The following is a 19,444-nucleotide window of genomic DNA, read 5'->3' on the forward strand; positions in this document are numbered from 1 at the left end:
CCTCAGAATACACGAAATTTACAGATAGTATACATGGAACAATAAGGCCTTAGTTGCCGATGCTGCTAAAAACCAACAACAACGACTAGTTATGCTACAAAATGTTCGGGTTTGATAGTAGAGTTATAATTTGCAAAAGATAAAAAAATGTGGTGCATTATAGTCCATCCCAACAATCATGGTCTTGTTAAGTCTTGAACTCAGGTTCCACAATTGACCTCGCCGTTCTTGAGCCTTTAGAACATCTTTAGGACAAGCTAAAGTGACGGATCAGATAGAGTCCAATGTGACTCATTTTGACTGCTGTACTAATGCACTGAAAGAAGAATGGCAGTAAAATTCCATCCGATTACCAAAGTGAACTGGTTGAAAGTCTACGAAGAATCAGTGGTGACATTCTGCCCTTACTAATTCCTTTAAATTAGAATTAATCTCTATTAATGCTGGCCGAAAATTTGAGGATATTTGAAATTATGTTTTTCAAATATTTTTTTTATAAAAATCCATTGCATAATGATTTTTTATTTAATTTTTTACATTGTACAAGATTCGTTCTCTGCGTTAGGTATAAGACAGAGAACGAATTATTGACACCTGCCTGTTGGAAAATTTTTCTTGGCATGAAGTTCCACATTAAATCGAAATCAACGAACGCAAAGAGAGGGAGGAATGTCCTGTATAAAATAGTATGGCAAAGAATCCATGTGGCGTTGATTAAAATATTACTTTAAATCCTTTAGGGAAAACCAACATTGGAAGTGAGCATTAGTAATTCTTCACTTCGCAGCCAGAAGTAACGAAATTTTCCATTAAGCTATTACTTGACGTAAAGTACACGTGTAGCAGGAGAACAGATTCTCCATCACAGACATGGTAGGGAGCACGCGTCATAAATTCCGCGATATAGCAAAGAAAAGTGCGCTCGTGCAACGCCACTGACGAAAGCGATCTTGTGCCCAGAGTAATATGAAGGAAAATGAAATTACCAATAATGTCGACATTCCGCTCTAACACCTTAGCAGATCAACTAAAAATGGACCCTGTTATTGCGTCTCTAGGTTGTAAAGCTTTTAACAGATGCTTTCCCCCAACACCATATAGGAAATGACTCCCCCTAAAACTGGTCCCAAGTGTCGAGTGGCAGATCAAAAGACTTAGATATCGATTCTTATCGTTAAAGGAGACGAAAATTCGTATCTTCATTCATAAGCCGATATCCGGCAAGATGGGATGGAACTCTGTTTACTGAAAATCGCTTAGCCTCACTGACTATTTTGGGATTTATAAGGATTTGTTCCCGGTAGGTAGTTTATTCAATTACATTGGCTAAATCCGATGCCGAACACAGATTTACCTGGCTTGGTCGATGGTAAATCTGCTTGCAAATAAAACAAACAAAGAAAAACTTATCACATTCGCTGCACAGAAAGTTTGGGATGCTGAAGCTTACCTGGAGGAATCGCGGTATTTTCGATCAGGTAGCGACATCAAAGACTAGGCCATGAACTGATCCCCTACAGGCTGTTTTGATTTCAAACACCATCAGAATTCCATTTATACTTCGCGGTAACCCACACGCCGAACAGACAGTTGCTCTCATTATTCCACGAGCAACCAAAAGACCCTATTTAGCTGTACGTGTTCCGTCTTTCCGGAAGCAGTTTATTGATTATAGAGAAAGTCAAAACACCATCCTTGCTTTTCGTAATATTCCGGCTGTCTGTGATGTGCCTTCCCTGCAGGCTCATGATTTATCGGATATTTTGATCAACTTATCGTCTGAATAGCCAAACAAAACAGTTTGAAGCGATGGAAAACTGTTTTCAAATGAGAGCTGCACAGAGATTAAAATGAAGCGTCTATGTCTGGTTATACTTATTAAAATCCTGCAGGAATGCGCTATTATAAACCTAAATAAGATCATCTCTAACTCTCAAAGTAAATGTAATGATAATATTTATTTTTTTCTCGTGATTGATAGTTTCAGCTAAATAGCAAACAGACAGCTTTAATCAATATCAACTTTTTTTTCTTTGATTAAGCTCCTGCAGTGAAAATTTTCTGTTAATTCTCGTGGACAATGAAGTGATAAATGCGAATGGAAATATTAGCACGAGCTTTCACGATTTTAACTGTTAAACAGAGAAACGTTCTTTAGAGCAATGAGAAATAATCAAGGCTGAAAAGAACAAAAAAAAAAGATAATTATAAAACAATAATGTGCAAAGAAAAGTTCCTATTAGTTATGTTAAACGCTAACAGTTTAATAATAGGTGATCTGATTATCATTTTAATAGGTTTATCGCACTCGATAGCTATCTTATTTCCTCCTAAACTAAAATTAAGTTCTCGATGCTTGACCTAATTTTGTCACATGGTGGCAGACTAATTAATGAATGATAAGCTGATTAATGGAGACAAATCCCAAATGCTGAACTGGACTTGATTTATATTTTAGCATGCATAATTAAAACAACTAATAAATTAGGGCGGTTTTTTCAAGATTGTATGACTCTGTCTGGAATTCCGGATGAAAATAAAGAAATGCAGCATATTTTAGCATATAATGTTTTCTAATTGAAATTTTATTTATTTTTGATTATTTTTCGAAATTAAACCACTATCAGTTAAATTGAAATTGTCGCCTTTAGCTTTACAGTTTTGTCATGTACGCACATGGAGTGTTGGGGGTTGTCAACCTGAAATGGGGTGGGTTGCGTAAAGATTTCGATCTCACAGGTAATTAAGCAAATTTCGAGTAACGTATCGATGGATCTCTTTAAGACTTTGAGCAGAACATTTCCGCACTCCATTCTACGTCATCTGTGAAGATCCTAGCCAAAGCCGACTTGATACGGATATATTTTAATAAAAGCTAAAATATAGCTGTTATTAAAAACTTTAATATTTTAATAGCAAGGATTGGTTTGACATTTCATGGGTCCTGGAGCTAGTTCCTAATATGAAAAGAAATATAAAAATCTACTTCTCGTACAAGGGTCGTTTTCATAACCCCTGTACTATTTGCAATAAAAAATTTTCCGGCTTAAACTGAACTGTCATACACAAGATGTATAATAACGTCAAGATCGAAGAATGTACGTGGCTATTACTATTCTTTCTCACCAGTACAGAGCACTAATATTTCACTAACATCCATCTCACTGGTCTGCTGCGCTCACCTCATCTACTGGATGGGAACTTCTCTAAGCGAGTGCAAAATTTCTATACCTCCCATCGTCACCTGTTGTAAACAACTTCTGAAGCTATAAAACTGTGCCAAAGACTATTCCCATCTGCCTGATGTATTAGTAATTCCTGCTCCTTGGGTACTTAGTTTACTCCCTTTCCTCTGTCGATTTTATCAAAGTCAAAAGTGATCGTGTACTTGATTTCTTCTAACTGCTACTCTGCTAATTACTCGGCCATGCGCGTTAGTCTTGTGTCACTCACTTGTGAACTGCTTAGTTCCCTCGTAATGCTACTCCTGCCCTCTCATCTGGGAAAAAGGCACGGCCTACTCATCCTGAATTTTTTTGTAGGGACTGTTACGATGAAAAGTCTCTTCGCTACTCAATTTTCTACTAAAGCTCTCCTGGGTAGGAATGATTAGACTTCTGTGTTAAATGGAAAGAAAGAAGGAATGATGGAAAAAATATGAGAAATAAAGTTAGTAAAAATTGACATTCCTGAATTTTATCGTCAAAGTTGGAACCAAAGCAGATTTACGGGTATAATAAAATATTCTTTATTTATCACCATTCTTATGGGCCTCTTGTAAATGAAATGCTTTTCCAATATGGGATATTTTTACATCTCCTCTGTAAGATAAAAACAAATGTTCTTCGTTGTTGCAGTGAAGAACATTGGTTTTGTTTAAAAATAGATTCTTTTGTTTCAGTAACTGTAGTTACCACTCTTAGGTAGCGAATCGTACATGGATTGCTATAATAGACAGTACATCCTTAAGAAATTCCACAGAAAGTAATCACCGGCACTATAAAGATGAATATAAGTTTCACGATCAACCGTGCGCAATTGTTTCTGCAAGGATGCTGCAGTACAGATGTGTATTGCACAATTGAAATATTTTGAAGGAAATCGTTGTATGTTGACTCCAACGGTCCTTAAATTTTCTCTCGTGTTAAGATTTGGTGGCAATTGAAGATTTTAGGTTTTTGCGACAATTATATGGATTGCATAAGAACTACCAATAGCCTGCCTGATATATTAAAAGCCTTTAGTATTTGTATAATATTATTGTAGTATGCTATGGCTATAAAGCGAAACTGTAAGTTATTTCTGGACTCGTAATGCTATGTCTGTGGATATTATGTTGGCATAGCACTGTTGATGGCACGAAGTTTGAAAGAGTATATGAAGCCTATTTTGGAATGCCTGTGTGAAATACAAAAAAAGTCGTGGGCACTTAATTTCCATTTGATTCATCTTTGAAAACTGAAAGATGGCATATTTATTGGTCCACAAGTTAAGCAGATGTTCGCTTTACAAGAATTGGAAGACAAAATTATTGATGGTGAGCGAAATGCCTGATAGTCATTTCGCCTTGCAGCGAATGGATATTGTGGTTAATACTGAATGAAAATTACAAAAGAACTAGTTGACCAATTGTCAACTAGTTCTTTGTAATTTTCATTTAAGCTCCATTGCTGGATTGAACTCTTAACTTTTACACACCAAATCTGGGCAATGATAGTCAAAAAATAAGAGAAGAGATTGCACCAGTGAATGGAAAAGAAATACCAAGAAAGGTAGGATAAAAAACAAAATGCTTAAATGTATATCTCTAAGGAAGTTTTTCATTAACCCGGGAGAACTTCTACTTTTAACTTTGTGATTTTTTCTTTCTTTCTTTTTGTAGAAAGGGTCATATTCAGAATCAACATACCCAAATTCATAAAGACACATTAAGAAATAGGATAACTATTTTTTTCAAAATTTGGTACTTAGTGTTATATATTTGATGTGTACAAAGTATACACTATCATTCTTGATAATGATTCCACCAGATTTTCTGATCCTTTAAGAATAACAATATTTACAATTAAACACAAAAATATTTAAAACTTAAGCACCAACTTTAAAAAAGTAAGACTTTCAAAATTCCGCCATGGACTACTTGGAGGAATTTCTAAAGACCTTTTTAAGCGAAGCTGCAGTTATTCGATCTCATGGAGAAAGAATTTTTTTTTTTTTTCCCTCCAGTGAGTTTTTCTTGATTCTGAAAATCGAGAATAACTCACTGGAGGAAAAAACGGATCACGGGCCGCGATCATACACTTCGACATAATACACATATGAGTGTACGCCTGTGGAGAGAGAAATGTTAAATATCAGTTATCTACCTACCTGAGTGGCCATGATAAACGTTTCTTAAATCCTCCACTCTGTAACTAAGATTTTTAGAGCTTATTATTAATGGGGTTGATGGTATTAAAATTTTGTATGTAACCTTTATTTCAAAAGAACGCTTGAAGATTATATTTAACACTTTTCCAAGTTAGCTAGCAGGATGAGTGGATTTATCAGATGGCATTATCGTGGCCTTTTTTGCAAAGCAGTAAATCTGTTTTTTCCTCCATAGTGAGACGCAGTGGTATACAGCTACTCTGATTGAAGAGATTGAAAAATCTAGAAAAGTCTGCTAAAGCATCTCTGTTGCAGAATATATACCACATCGAGTAGCAGCAGCAAAAGTGCCGAGAATGGCATATGCAACAATTACAAAGCCAAATATGCATGGGAAGAGGAGAGTTAAAAAAGAAGGATCTATGTTTTCTATTTCATCTCTTATATGCAGATTTGTTCTCTTGATTATAAAGGATTTCTGTCGAAGATTGGAATCTGTGAAAGGAAAAATCAATACGAGCTGCACCAGCCAACATACACGAATTATAATTCGTTATTTTTGAAAAGAAATGATATTGCTATTCTACAACCTCTGGAATAACTTATAATACCCGAGAGGACACTTCGCTGTAATGCAAGACAGCTATGCAGGAAAGCCAATGATGAAAACTCGCATTGTTTTTGAATGCACGTTAATAAACATAGGTTTTCATTTCTGAATTTACGTGAAGATTTTACTTTTGATTTGAATTATCGTAGATTAAAAGGTTATTCGTCATTTTTATGCGTAGTATTAAAACTATGAATTATTTAAAACTTATTAAATATACCAAGATGACAAAGAGAATGGATACACTATTGTAAAATATCTCTTCCTTCATACTATGCGCATATTCGAGTTTCTTTGGTATTAAGAAGCAATGTAATTTTGATTCCATGGTTTTCCTTTAAGCTTCATGCATGCACTTATTGCCCTCGTAGGCTTGTAAGAAATAAAAATTGAAAAAGAAATCTCACCGACTTTCAGATTTTCATCAATCGTCTTTTTATCTGGCAGCTCGTTTTTGAATGGAATGATGGGAAACGAAGACAAAAGACAGATGGGCTTCTGGATGTTCGCCGGATATTCAATAATGTTTCAGGCACGAATCTCAAATCCGGAAATTTAATTAGTTGCATGTCAACTTTTTCTCCCAAATCCAGAACGCATCATAAGCATGAAAATATACTTTTTTATTTTTTAATCCATCCGAATGCTTTAGTACAAGTTTCTTTTCCAAATCCTTGGCTCAGCAGACCGTGGACTAATGCGCTTGATTTCGGCGAGTAGAATTTTTTTCTTCGTTTTTTTAACGTGTGGAAGAATACTTGAATAACAGAGGGATAACCGATACGGAAGGAGGCAATTAATAAGATTTTATCAGAAGTCTTTGCCTAAAAACTTTGACATTGTTCAGAAACCTACTGATCCAATAATATAAGAGATAAATACCAGTAATGACCTCAATCGAATGTTACTCACCGTGAAAATGGATCGTTATTAAGTAAGTGGCAAGAAAGACTATACGAAAGACAGTAGCACTGTCCGATGAATTAATAGATTCAATATTAAGCTTGAGTATTGCAGAGGAGGAAACCGTTCATGCATTACAAAAGGTGGATTTATTAAAATTAATGTTTTTTTCTTTATATAGATGTCGCTATCGGATAAGTACTGCTGAGATGATTTTTTTCCCGATATTAAAAGTTCGTTTTTTGTCTCTATGGTGATTGCTGAATTGGAGCAAGAGAGAGACTCTGGTTTGTGAGTACCGGACCATCTATTACAATCTAAGGAAAGCAGCATCATGGTTTTTAAGAAATGCACGGAGAACATTCAGACAATAGACGTGTGCCTTGCGGATGGGGCGATCACCCAGGCCTTTTATTAGGGGGGGGGGGTGCTGTATTTTGTTATTTTCATAACTTTGTAAATATTTATCATATCCTGGAACAGGGAAATTCCAAGTCTGATGCAACAACAAATATAGAGAATATAATTTTAAAAAACTGTTGCAATTCCATGATCACTTTGGGGCCAAATGTTGCTTACATTTATAGAAGCTAAATTGGAATTGTAGTTTTAAATGCAGGTTGAACGTTCATGCATAATATTCAAATACAAATACATTCTTCTCATTTCTTAAATAAAATAGCATTTTAATCTTCTTTAAATATTTTTCTACTGTAGTTGGATCTTCTACTTCAGAATTTAATTCTTCAATAGAAGGTCCAACTACAACGCAAGAAATTTATCAATCTTATAAAATAATCTTAACTTCGTCTCGCCCCTTAAAATGAAACTTACCTGTTGTTTAGTGATATAAATAGGTTTGTTCATAACGATCCACGTCACTGTTTCATAGCATCCGGGCATTGTTGTGGATCCCTCATAGGTCATGTAGTAATCAGTTTTTGGAAGAATTTCCCTCAGTGAAAGGTGTTTCACCTGAGATTCTTGTCCTAAAATGTTAAACACACTGTTTTGTACATTATTGCAAGATTGGAATATGAAACATTTTATAATTATTTATAGTAACTTTCCAACTTAAAGAAAAGTACACCATTTCATTGAGCTGATGATTATGATTCTTTAAAGTCACACTGTATCGTTGGGATTCATGTTGCAATAAGTGCTCTTCTATGTGGCTCACGCTTTCGGAAAAATTACGTTTTCCTTCTTCAGCGTCTGTTTGTCCTCATTGTAACATCCTTATACTCTACAAGTACACTGAGTTAGCATTGTATCAGCAACACCCCTTTGATATAAGGTTGTAGTTAGCACACGTGACGATCAGTTTTGAGTGTTTGCGAGGAAGAATGAGTCACGGTCTTTCCAACTTCGGACGTGGAACGATTGTGGGAACAAGATATGCAGGTGTCAGTATCGCGACAACAGCAAACGTGGTTAAATGCTCCCGTTCTGTGATGTCACGAGTTTATCGTGATTGGCTCAACAGAGGATTAATAGCCAGCCAAAGGTCACACGTGGGACAGCCACGTGTAGTCAACGCCCGTAGTGAGCGTCGTGCGCTTCCTCCTGTAACACAGCAGCGACGCAGTGCAGTGGCCCAGCTAACCACCTGATACTACATAGGTATCGCAAGACCAGTATCCACATGGACTTTTAATGTTTTAGTTTTACCTAACAAGTGACACCGAGATCGCCCTGAAATCCGCGTAGTAAACTGTTTCGTATAGAAATTCTATAAAGATCAGAGAGTGGAGTTAGAGTATTTGTCTCGTGTTGGTGATGAGTGCCATCTTAGCCAGAGGGCACTTGAAACACCGCCCCCCTTGTTTCCCGTCCGTCGGATTGTGGAGCCAGACCAGGAAGTATGGAGAAATAAGTACTCTGGCGAGGCGAACCCAGAGTGGCCTGATCTTCCCAGGGCGGAAACAGAAAAAAAAAAAAAAAAGGTTTTGTTGAAGAGGAGCGTAGGGGATGGGACCACAAACAAGAGAGGGAATTAGTTCCACAGGGTGGATGAAAAGGGGAAGCATTCACCAGACTAGGGTTTGGGAGAAGGGAGTCGGGATAGGCTCATTGCGGGCCTCGCTTTTAGGCGAAATTAAGGAGGGTAGTAGGGGGAAGGTAGCTCACACAGGGCGTGAGAAAAATAAAGTCATAGGGAAGGGTACCCTGTGTGGGAGAGCACGTCACCATCCTAGCAATAGCTGAGCCTGCTATGGGCTTGAGACAGGCTGAATTCCCACAACTTCCAAAGGGGGCCAATATCACTAATCCCGCGCCACGCGGTAAGAAGATCAAACATGGCATCAGCTGTCAAAATCGGCGGGTGCTGCTTGGAAGCGAAGAGCCTGTGGTGGGGCTCTGCCATTTAATGCCCTTTGTCACAATCGCAAGCATTCAGCAACAACGTACCACATCGTGTCAAGACACATTGTCAGCAGTAAATTCCGGTCTATTTTTATGTTATATTGGTATGAGCCAGTGTGAGCAATCCCATAACACGCCATGGCGCAATATTAGCAGTCTTAGCCCTCGTGAGTTGCACAGTTGGTAGGATCACCGTTTCTCCCACACCAGGTGGAAAAGACCTGAGTTCGAATCCCGTCAGTGACCGGAGAAATTATGGGTCTTTTTCAAAACGTGGTTGAGTTATTCGGCCTCAGAAGAGGGAACATGTTTTTTCTCCTGGAAACTTCGGTTTTCGGGAGAATTCGATATTCTGTTTCGGGCAGCATTCAGGAAATCGACCTCAGAATAAACGCAATTTACAGACTATATACTCGGAGCAACATGACATTAGTTGCCGGTGCTCCTAAAACCCAACAAACAATCAACCAGCAGTCTTATCAAGCTGTGGGTGTGGCTTGTCTCTGAGGGGCCTTCGCACAGTGTCCTGAACCTCCAAGTTCATGCCCTTTAGTCATAATAGGAGAAAATCTCATCAGTGTGTTGTCACATCGGGTCAGGGCCTGCTCTGGAGCCACACGGACTATGCTTAGGACATTGGTACATATAGGCTATGGTAGTCGAAGGCTATCACGGGTGCCCATGCTCGACGCTAGAAACTGCGTGTTGCATGGACACGTTAACGCCAACATTGGACCACTGACATACAAAAATCTGTCTCCTGATCTGATGACTCACTTTTCCAATTTCATCATACTGAGGAGTATCTGTATTTGGAGAAAGCGATACGAGGTTATGGCATCTGGATGAACTTTTGGTGTTCAACAGTCTGGAGGCGGTGATGTTATGGTTTGGAGACTGTTTACGTGACATGCCTTGCTCCTCTGCTCACCGATCTGAACGGTTCGATGGAAAACGTCCACCTTTCTATCGTCGCCGATCGAGTACATCTCTTCACGATGATCCAGACAACTCCGGCCTATGGTCTCACAACTCATGCGATCTCCACCGAATTAATTACTTTTGGGACATACTAGTAAAAGGCAATCGATGCTACGTCCATCCACCTAACAATATGCGGCGTTACTGGACACATTGTGCAACGCATGGATAGCATTATCGCAGGACACCCTGTCTCCTGCAACACCTTGTGAAGTTCATACCAAGATGTACACGGGCTGTATAAAGGACTAAAGGTGGCCCAACGAGGTATTAGGTACGCGTTGCTGTTCAAATCCAACTTATTTCTGTCGCGTAGTGTATATGAGTTGGCAAGAATGTAGAGATCCCGGTAAGAAACCGAAAGTTTTTTTTTTTAGAATTTTCACCAAAGCATTTAAGACCTTGAGGTATCAGGATATCTTTATAAATTGTGTGCAAAAAATAAATAAAAACCTTACTGGGATGAATATCCGAAGCTTTGGGAGTAAAAACATTTACTTTTCTCCTGAAACAGTTTCACTCTTCCTCATTGCGCAAAAAACTTTAAAAATAAAACCCACAAACATTTTATTATCCCAATGGGAAGTATTTCCAACTTTTTATTGCAATGCCAATCGAATCCAGGTCCAAAACCTGGAAGGAGAGCTCTTGATGTTTACTGAGATTAAATTCCTGGTTAGGAGAAGTGCTTAATCTCAATACTAGTTGGTTGGCATCAGAAGTTCTCCTTTTACCTTTCTGACAAGAGTCTGTGTCTTGCCTGGAGTAATGAAAAGTAAGATTCGGTAGCAATCCATTTCGATTTACGGAACGCAGGATAAGCTAAAAATCACGCTTATCCTGCGTTCACTGAATTATCAAATAATCAGATGCAATGAAAAATAACACTAGCCAACACGATTTTTACCTCCAAGAGCTTAAATGCTGTTTTGAACCAATTTTCATGCATAGATTTCGAAAATCACCATGATAGTTTCACATCACAGTTATTAAGTATAAAGAGTATAGAGATATAAACTAATTCTCTTAATTTTAGCAATCGATTCTGGCCTCGGTTTTCTTGTGATAACAATAATCAGACTTCTGCCCATGTTTCTTGAGTTCAAATTCCGATGCAACGATTTACAATTTGAAGAGAGCACGCTTAGCGTTTTTGGTGAGGAATGTAAACTGAACCAAGCCTCGAAGGAAAAATATCTATGACATCACAAAACTTTCGTATTATTGAGCGCCTCAAAAGTGTTGTATTACCTCTATGGCAAACTCGAAGCGTTACCTTTTGCATTCCCTATGGTATGGTGAGAACCATCTTTGGCGATCATTTAAGGCGGTGGTACATGGTTTTTTTTTTTGGGTAAAAAGAAAACTATGAAATGTTGGTGTCTAATTTACTCGAGTGCTACAAAAACATGGGCTGTCGAATGTCGTTGAAAATTCGTTTTCTTCATTCCCATCTGGAATTTTTCCTCGAAAATCTGGAAGATGTGAGTGATAAACAAGGGGAGCGGTTTCATCAAGATATTTCCTAGATGGAAAAGTGGTACGAAGGTCACTGGGATGGTGTATAATGATGGAGGATTACTGATGGTTCCTTTTGAGGAATACAAGAGAAAATGCCTTAGTAGCAAACATTTTAAGGACAATTACAGGTATACTGATAATATATTATTGAAATGTAACTATTTAGCTATGATTTGCGATATTTTATCCGAAGTTAAATGAGTTATAGAGAACGCATAATATATATTTTTTTTACACTTGTATTACAAACTTGAATTATACGTATACATCCCCTATTTTAACATTAAAAATTGGTACGTCTTGTGATGTAGACATATTTTCATTGCGGTGGTATGGCAAAACATCTTTTTTTTGTTGGCTAGTGTAATCAAAATAATCAAAGCAAATGTAAAACTAAATTTGAATTCGAAATTTCAAATTTTCCAGCTCACTCAAGCTATTGCAATAACGCACGAGTTAATGCTAGTGTTTAAATAATTCCCTTCTGCTCCTGAACAGCAGTCTATAGTACTTGTGTGGGTATGTTCTTAAATGACATTTAAAAGTTTTTCCTCTCTAAATTGCTCTTTTAGTGGTCGAAGGAACCCCAAAGAACTTTCTTTCTTTTGTTACGGTCGAAAGAATAAGTTTCCACAGAAGTACGCGCATCAGTCGGCGTTAAAATATCGCCCCCCCAACCTTCTCCCCCCACATAACATCTCCATAAGAAGTTGAGCCAGTGTAAGTATTTCAAATTGTTCTTGTTGCTCAGATATGAACACAAATCGCGATAGTTAATGAGCTTTTCTTACACGAGCCACTCGACATCACTGTGCCTGAACACCTGCATCGAGGAAATAGGATTCCATTTTGGTTAGAGTGGAATGCGCGTTGCTTGTTCCGCAATGGTAGTCAGAAATAGTGAATTCCTGGCATTTCGCTGCACGCAACGAATTACTGGAACTTAAATTTTAGTCCATTAGCGCCTCCTCTGCTGCATGTGACGCTATGATTTATTATCGTTCTCCCTCGCTCTGCGTTGTATCTGAATCTCTCCACGTCAGAAATACGAAATGACTGCAGAATGATATTGCAAGAATTACACAGATTCTTTAGAAATATCATTTCTCTACAGCCAAACAGTAAGACGTTTTCTCGACGACGTACTAAGTTAACAGTTGCACTTTAGAGAATTTATCCCTGTTAAGGGCTATGTGAGAGCTGCAGAAGCTGTCATTATACTGCTCAGATATTTATATTTGGTTCTTAACCCTCTCAAGTCGCTAAATAGCATTCGAAATTCTTCCATTCTCCCCCTCGTTGCATTAAGTATTCTTCACACGCTTCTCATCATTCCCCCCCCCTTTTGCCAGTCCCCATTTTAGTTGTAATCAGCTTCATCCTTGACTTCGAAGGTGGACAATTAAGGCTATTTTCCATTGTGGGTGCGAGCTTTCACTAAACCTATGCATTCACGTTATATCTCATAGAAAATTCTGTGGGTGTTGTACAATTAAAAAATCGTCACTTGACTTTCAGTAGGGGTGGGAAAACCAGCCGAGGGTGTACTTAAAACAACATATCAACGTGCAAGTTAAAAACAAGATCTTCGCTACGTTTGCTCTTTGTTTACAGTTGTTTGTGTGAGCAACATTTCGTAGGAATTTCGAAATGGACAGTGCATCCAAAATGGATCAGCAACTGGCTGTCTTCTCTATTCTCACTTGAGATTCTAAATTAAAGACTGAAACTCTTCCCTGTGATTCTAAATTAAAGACAAAACCCAACCTTTTCAGCCAATGAACTGACTTTATTAACTTAAGCAGATAGGGTGCAGTTTAGATAAAATCACGCTCCCAACTTCTGTAGTTTTACCTATATATCCACTCCGAATGATTACTGTGTGTAATCTATGTGTAACATATTGTGCAATTAGCAGTGAGTGATTCACAGCATACGAATCCATGTCTGTCTGCACAGAATCAGCTTCTTGGTTTCCATTACCATTAGTACACTACTTCGCTTTGTGTGGTGCATCATTTCCTCAAAATCGCTTAAACCAGTAATCACTTTGAAACATTAGAAGAGTTTGATGAGTATTCGATAGAGCGATGTCCCCAATTTAGCTAACAGACAGCTGAATATCTAGAGCTTCATTTAACGAAAGAGTTTACTAGCGAAGAAAAGTGTGTGTGAGGGAGAAATAAGAAAGATTCTCTATAAAATTGAAGTTATTTTCCATTTATTATCATTTCGAATATTGCTTTTGGATATTCTCTGAACAAAATCGAGAGTTAGCAAACATTTCCCTGCAGTTCAATTTAATTAAGACGATACAATTGTAAACAGTGCATTAAATCTCTCTTTTCTTAATAAAAATAACAGCACACTGTGTAATGGAAAATCTGTGTTTCAGTGATCCCAGTAAACGTGGGAAAAATTGTAAAGAAATATTCCCCTAAAAGAAGAATGACATTTCAACGTCACTGAAGATCCCTGGTTTCGGTTATTGATGATGTGATTTGTAAAGGAAAGCGGGCTGATGCTGAAACTATCACGAAGTGGCCAAGAAAACCGCCGAAGCTGACCAAAAGTGATAGGAGAACCCTGCAAAGAAATCATCCTCTCGGAACGCAAGTAAACGTTGTCGCAGCATGCACAAGCCTTCAATGAGACGATTGGTACACATGTCAGCCACAGTACGGTGTGTAGGACTCAGCATGATATGGGTTATCACGATCGTGCATTAAATCACTAATCGCCCCGATTAAAGCTAGACACCGTCTCGCTTGGTATAAAGCCTACCGTTCTTGAACCCCTAAACCAATAAAAAGCTTTGCTTTCGAGTGACGAGGTATGGCACACTGAGGCATATGCCGCACCCACTCGTGCCTGGATGTGGAAGTGCCTAGAGAAAATTACAGGAGTGAGTTAATAAATAACGCACTATAAGCTGTGACATCTTTATTATCTGAGATATTGTAACTATACTTCACATACATAAAATAAAATCTTTCAAATTTGTGAAAATATCACTCAACGTAAGAACCACCACACTCGCTAAAATTCCACCAGCGTTCTTTCCAGCAAGTGAATGCGCTTTGGTAAAAATAAGGAGGCTGCCGTTTATACACGTGTTTAATGTCAGCAATAAGTTCCATGGGGTCTTAAAGGACCAATTCAACGCCTTTTATACTCAGCAGCATTTATACCAATTTTCACATATGGAGCTGCAGTTTGGTACCACCGAATGACTTTAGTGCATGCTCAACGTAAAATTCAGCAAATTCAACGACTTATGCTACTACAAATGACCCGCGCATGTAGAACGACATCAACTGCCGCCCTCCAGCTACTAACAGGCCGCCTCCCCTTGGACCTCCACGTCGCTTTTATCGGACTCTCTCATGCCATCAAGAAGAATAAGGAAGCTGAATTCCTCACTGTTCAAACCCATACCGACATCAAACAGGAACATAAACGTGCATGGCTAGAATTGATAAACCTATGGCAAACCTGCTGGAATAACTCCACAACTGGTGCAACTACTAAACCTTTCCTTCCTGAGGTAACCTACATCAACAAACAACGTTCCACTTGGTTCTTCCCTAACGTCTATACTTCCTTCCTATTAACTGGCCACGGGTCCTTCAAGAGACGCCTTCTAGAGTTCGGCCTAGTCGAGGATGCCCTCTGTACCTGCGGAGAACCTGAAGACTGGGATCACGTGATGCACTCATGCAACGTATACTTAGATCTAAGAATCCAACTACTCATTGACCTCCACACTACATCACTTCGGCCAGAAACCAAGTTATTGGAATCTAATGATGCCTTCCGTGCACTGACCAGTTATGCCAACGAGGTCTTTCGTCGTCGCTGGCATCACCTGCAACTCCCGAACACTACTCCTGGATAACCTCCTCTAGACAGCAACTGATACCCAGCACCGGAAACTTCCAGACATGAAACTGCAAATTGCGGCCAGCCCTGTCGACGCCACTCCGTGATTCTCCACTATGACGATCCTGGACTCTTTAATTTTAACTTTACCTATCCTCTTCTTCCTACCCACAGTCCTTCTCTAGGACTCCTACAACTGCACCTAGCACTCTTCCTGCTCCTTTCGCCTGGGAGGATGCCTACGCTCTGTGATCCTCGCTATCTTGCCTGTCTTCCACTTTTCTGTCTCTTCTCTGCTCTTTACTTGGCCTTCCCCACTCTCGCTCCTGCAGGAATGTGGACGACCCGCCAGATGTCTTTTACTCCCTGGTCCGGCTCCTCATGCCAGTGGACGGATGCTGGGAGGCTCCTTCCTGGTGATCGCGCCTCTCAGTAACGAAGAGGCAAGACAAACAACACACTCCTCACACATAATCCACACTGACTGGCTTTGCTAGGTTAACAGAGTATTTAACGCAGATTTGTGGGAAACCATGGGAACCGCATAACAATAACACTATGTCCACTATATCACTCTCAACCATCTTACCACGCAGGTATGTCTTCTGTCTACCAAACAAAAAAAAAATCGTGTTGGAGCGACGATAGGGCTTTGGGTGGGTGAAGAATGATGCTCCATTGGGGCGGAGTATAATTCCTCGCTGTCAAAGATCGCCCAGCTGGGCAATATTTTGCAGTGTCATCTGTGCTGTTTGCAGCCCTGCATTATCCTGATGAAACTATACTAATTCAGTTCAGTTCAGGTCTTTTGATTTTCAGAGGTTTAAGTTTTTCCAGGGACAATCGGTATCTTTCTTTGTTGATGGTTATTCCATTTTCCAAGAAATCGATAAAAAATTATGCCATTTTGATCTTAGAAGAAGATGGCCATGATTTTTGTCGATGACATATAGAGAGAGTGGATTTTTGTTTACAGGTAATGTCGGGTGTATCCATTTCATGGATTGTCTTTTGGTTTGTGGGTCATAATGGAAGAGCCATGTGTGATCACACGTGATGACGCCTTTAAGGCCCTCAGGAACGCCAACACCAGATCTCTTTCCTCCTTTCCTCGCAGCCATTATCTCTCGACCAACTTAGGCAACCACCGAGAATAGATTTTTCTATACCTCAGTCTGTTGATGATGGTCAAAATACTCCCCTTGATATGTTTCGCAGCGTCCATCACTTTTCTGATGGCTCATCATCATCATCATCAGCCATTTTCAATCCACTGCAGGATGAAGGCCTCTCCAGCAACTTTCCAGTTCCTTCTGTTTTGAGCGCTGGACATCCATTTACTACCCACAAACTCATGAATTTCATCTATCCATCTCCGCCTTTGTCTTCCAGGTTTTCTTCTAGCTCCTCTTGGATACCATTCTGTTATTTTCTTAGTCCATCTGTCATCATGTCTTCGAGCTATGTGTCCTGCCCAAGACCATTTTAGTTCTTTAGTTTTGATAAGAATGTCCTTTACTTGAGTTTGTTGCCTAATCCATGTGTTTCTCTTCTTATCTAACAGTCTTATTCCCAATATGATTCGTTCCATTCTTCGCTGTGTAGTTCTCAGCTTCTCTTCCATTCTTTTGGTGAGTGCCCAAGTTTCACTTCCATAAGTCATGATGGGGAGTATACATTGGTCCATTATTTTACGTTTCAGACAAACTGGGATATTGCTCTTCAGTATGTGACTATATTTCCTGAATGCTATCCATCCAAAATTTATTCTTCTCTTGACTTCCAGCCATTTATCATTATCACAGCTAATAACTTGTCCCAGATAAGTATATGACTCCACCTTTTCAATTACTGCTCCTTCAATCATTATTTCCCTTTCTGTGGCATACTTGTTCATCATTACTTTTGTTTTAGCCATATTCATCTTTAGTCCAAAATCCTTACTAGCTGTGCATAACTGATTAAGATTTTCCTCTAATTCTTTGGGATCATGGCTTATGACCACAATGTCATCTGCAAATCGTAAATGGTTTAGGTACTCTCCATTCACATTGACTCCTTTCTGCGACCAGTCTAATCTTCTGAAAGCTTCCTCAAGGGCAGCAGTAAACAGCTTCGGAGATATTGTGTCTCCTTGTCGAACTCCTTTCTCAATTTTAAATTTCCTACTGTCTTTGTCTAGTCTAATAAAGGAGGTAGCACTCTCGTATATTTTCTTCAAAATCATAATATATGGGGTATCAATGCCTTGTCTTTCCAGTGCCCGAAACATTGCCTTATGCTGTATGGAGTCAAATGCCTTTTCATAATCCACAAATGCCAGGCATAATGGTGTTTTATATTCATTTGCTTTCTCCATTAGCTGTGATATTACGTGAAGGTGATCCATAGTTGAGAATCCTGTCCTAAAGCCAGCTTGCTCTTTCGGTTGATTCTCATCCAGTATTCTTTCTAATCTGTTAGTAATGACCCTTGTGAACAACTTGTAGATGTGGGATAACAAGCTAATTGGTCTATAATTTCCAATTTCTGATTTATCTCCTTTCTTATGCAGCAAAACTATGATTGCATTATTCCACTGCTTAGGCGTCACACCTTTTCTAATGCACTTTGTGAAGAGCCTTGCCAGTTTTTGTGTTATGTCTCTTCCTCCCAATTTTAACAACTCTACAGTAACTTCATCTTCCCCCGGGGCTTTCTGATTCTTCATTTTCTTCAATGCATGCATGCTCTACCTCATCAGGAAGAATATTGGGTATGTCGTATGTGTTGCTACTTTGCAATCCATCTTCCCCACTGCTGGCATCATTCCCCTGCTCCTTGTATAATTCTCTATAGTAGTCTTCTGCTATTTGAATTATGCCTTCTCTGCTGTTTATAAGTACACCATCACTATTCTTCAGTTTCAGTATCATTTGTCTTTCTGTATTACTGCTCATGGCTGCTGATTTAAATCCTTTGTTTTCCCTTAATGCTTGTTCTACTTTTCTTGTGTTAAATCTTCTTATGTCCTCTCTGAGTCTCTTTCTAATGGCTTTGCATAACTCAGTATACTCAATTTTCTCCCTGTCAGTGTTTTTCTTGCTCTTCATTTGTCGTCTTTGGTTCATCATGACAAGTGTTTCTTGACTAATTTTTTCTTCTTTGGATTTCTGTTTCCCTATAGGTTTCTTGGGCTTTATCACTTTCAGAAAGTTGTAATATTCCTCGTCGATATCTTGGTCCTGAGAAGTCTGCAGAAGCTCAAACTTGTTCTTAAGTTCCAGTACATACTGCTTTTTCTCCTCCTCTGTTATTTCAAAGACCTTTGTATTATTTACTCGAGTCAGTTTTTTCCTTTCCTTTCCTTTCCTTTCCTACATCTATATCAAGTGTACATCTTACCATTCTGTGATCACTTCCAACATTTACCTTATTCAGGACGGTAACATCATTCACAATATATCTTCTGTTAGTGAGGATGAAGTCGATTTCATTAGTAGTTAATCCATTTGGACTCTTCCATGTCCACTTTCTGTTCACCCTTTTCTTGAAAAAAGTGTTCATTACTGACAGTCCTTGAGATTCTGCAAATTCCACAAGTCTTTCACCTCTTTCATTTCTTTCACCAATTCCAAAATTTCCTATAGTTCCCCTTTCTGATGGCTATATACCTGTTATTTCGAATGAGCTGGTCAACGAGTTCTTCGTTTTCACTGTTTGTAGCAAACGTTGGTCTTCCGGCTCTTGGTTTGTCCTTGATATCGAAATCACCTTCCCGAAACCGTTGGAGCCACCTCTGGACATTACTTCTATCAGTTGTCTGGTCCC

General features: G+C 38.9%; 1 protein-coding gene across 1 annotated transcript in view; it reads right to left on the minus strand.

Moving 5' to 3' along the window:
* Positions 1–19,444, minus strand: part of LOC150088074 (putative carbonic anhydrase-like protein 2) — a 277,372-nt gene that overhangs the window by 64,584 nt on the left and 193,344 nt on the right. Inside the window, exon 8 of the mRNA XM_090370006.1 lies at positions 7,718–7,872. Coding sequence (XP_090226132.1) covers positions 7,718–7,872 — 155 coding nt within the window. The remainder of the gene's footprint in view (positions 1–7,717; positions 7,873–19,444) is intronic.

The sequence above is a fragment of the Mastigoproctus giganteus genome, chromosome 3, assembly GCF_048544385.1.
Source record: "Mastigoproctus giganteus isolate SK-2022 chromosome 3, ASM4854438v1, whole genome shotgun sequence".
NCBI classification, from domain to species: Eukaryota; Metazoa; Arthropoda; class Arachnida; order Uropygi; family Thelyphonidae; genus Mastigoproctus; species Mastigoproctus giganteus.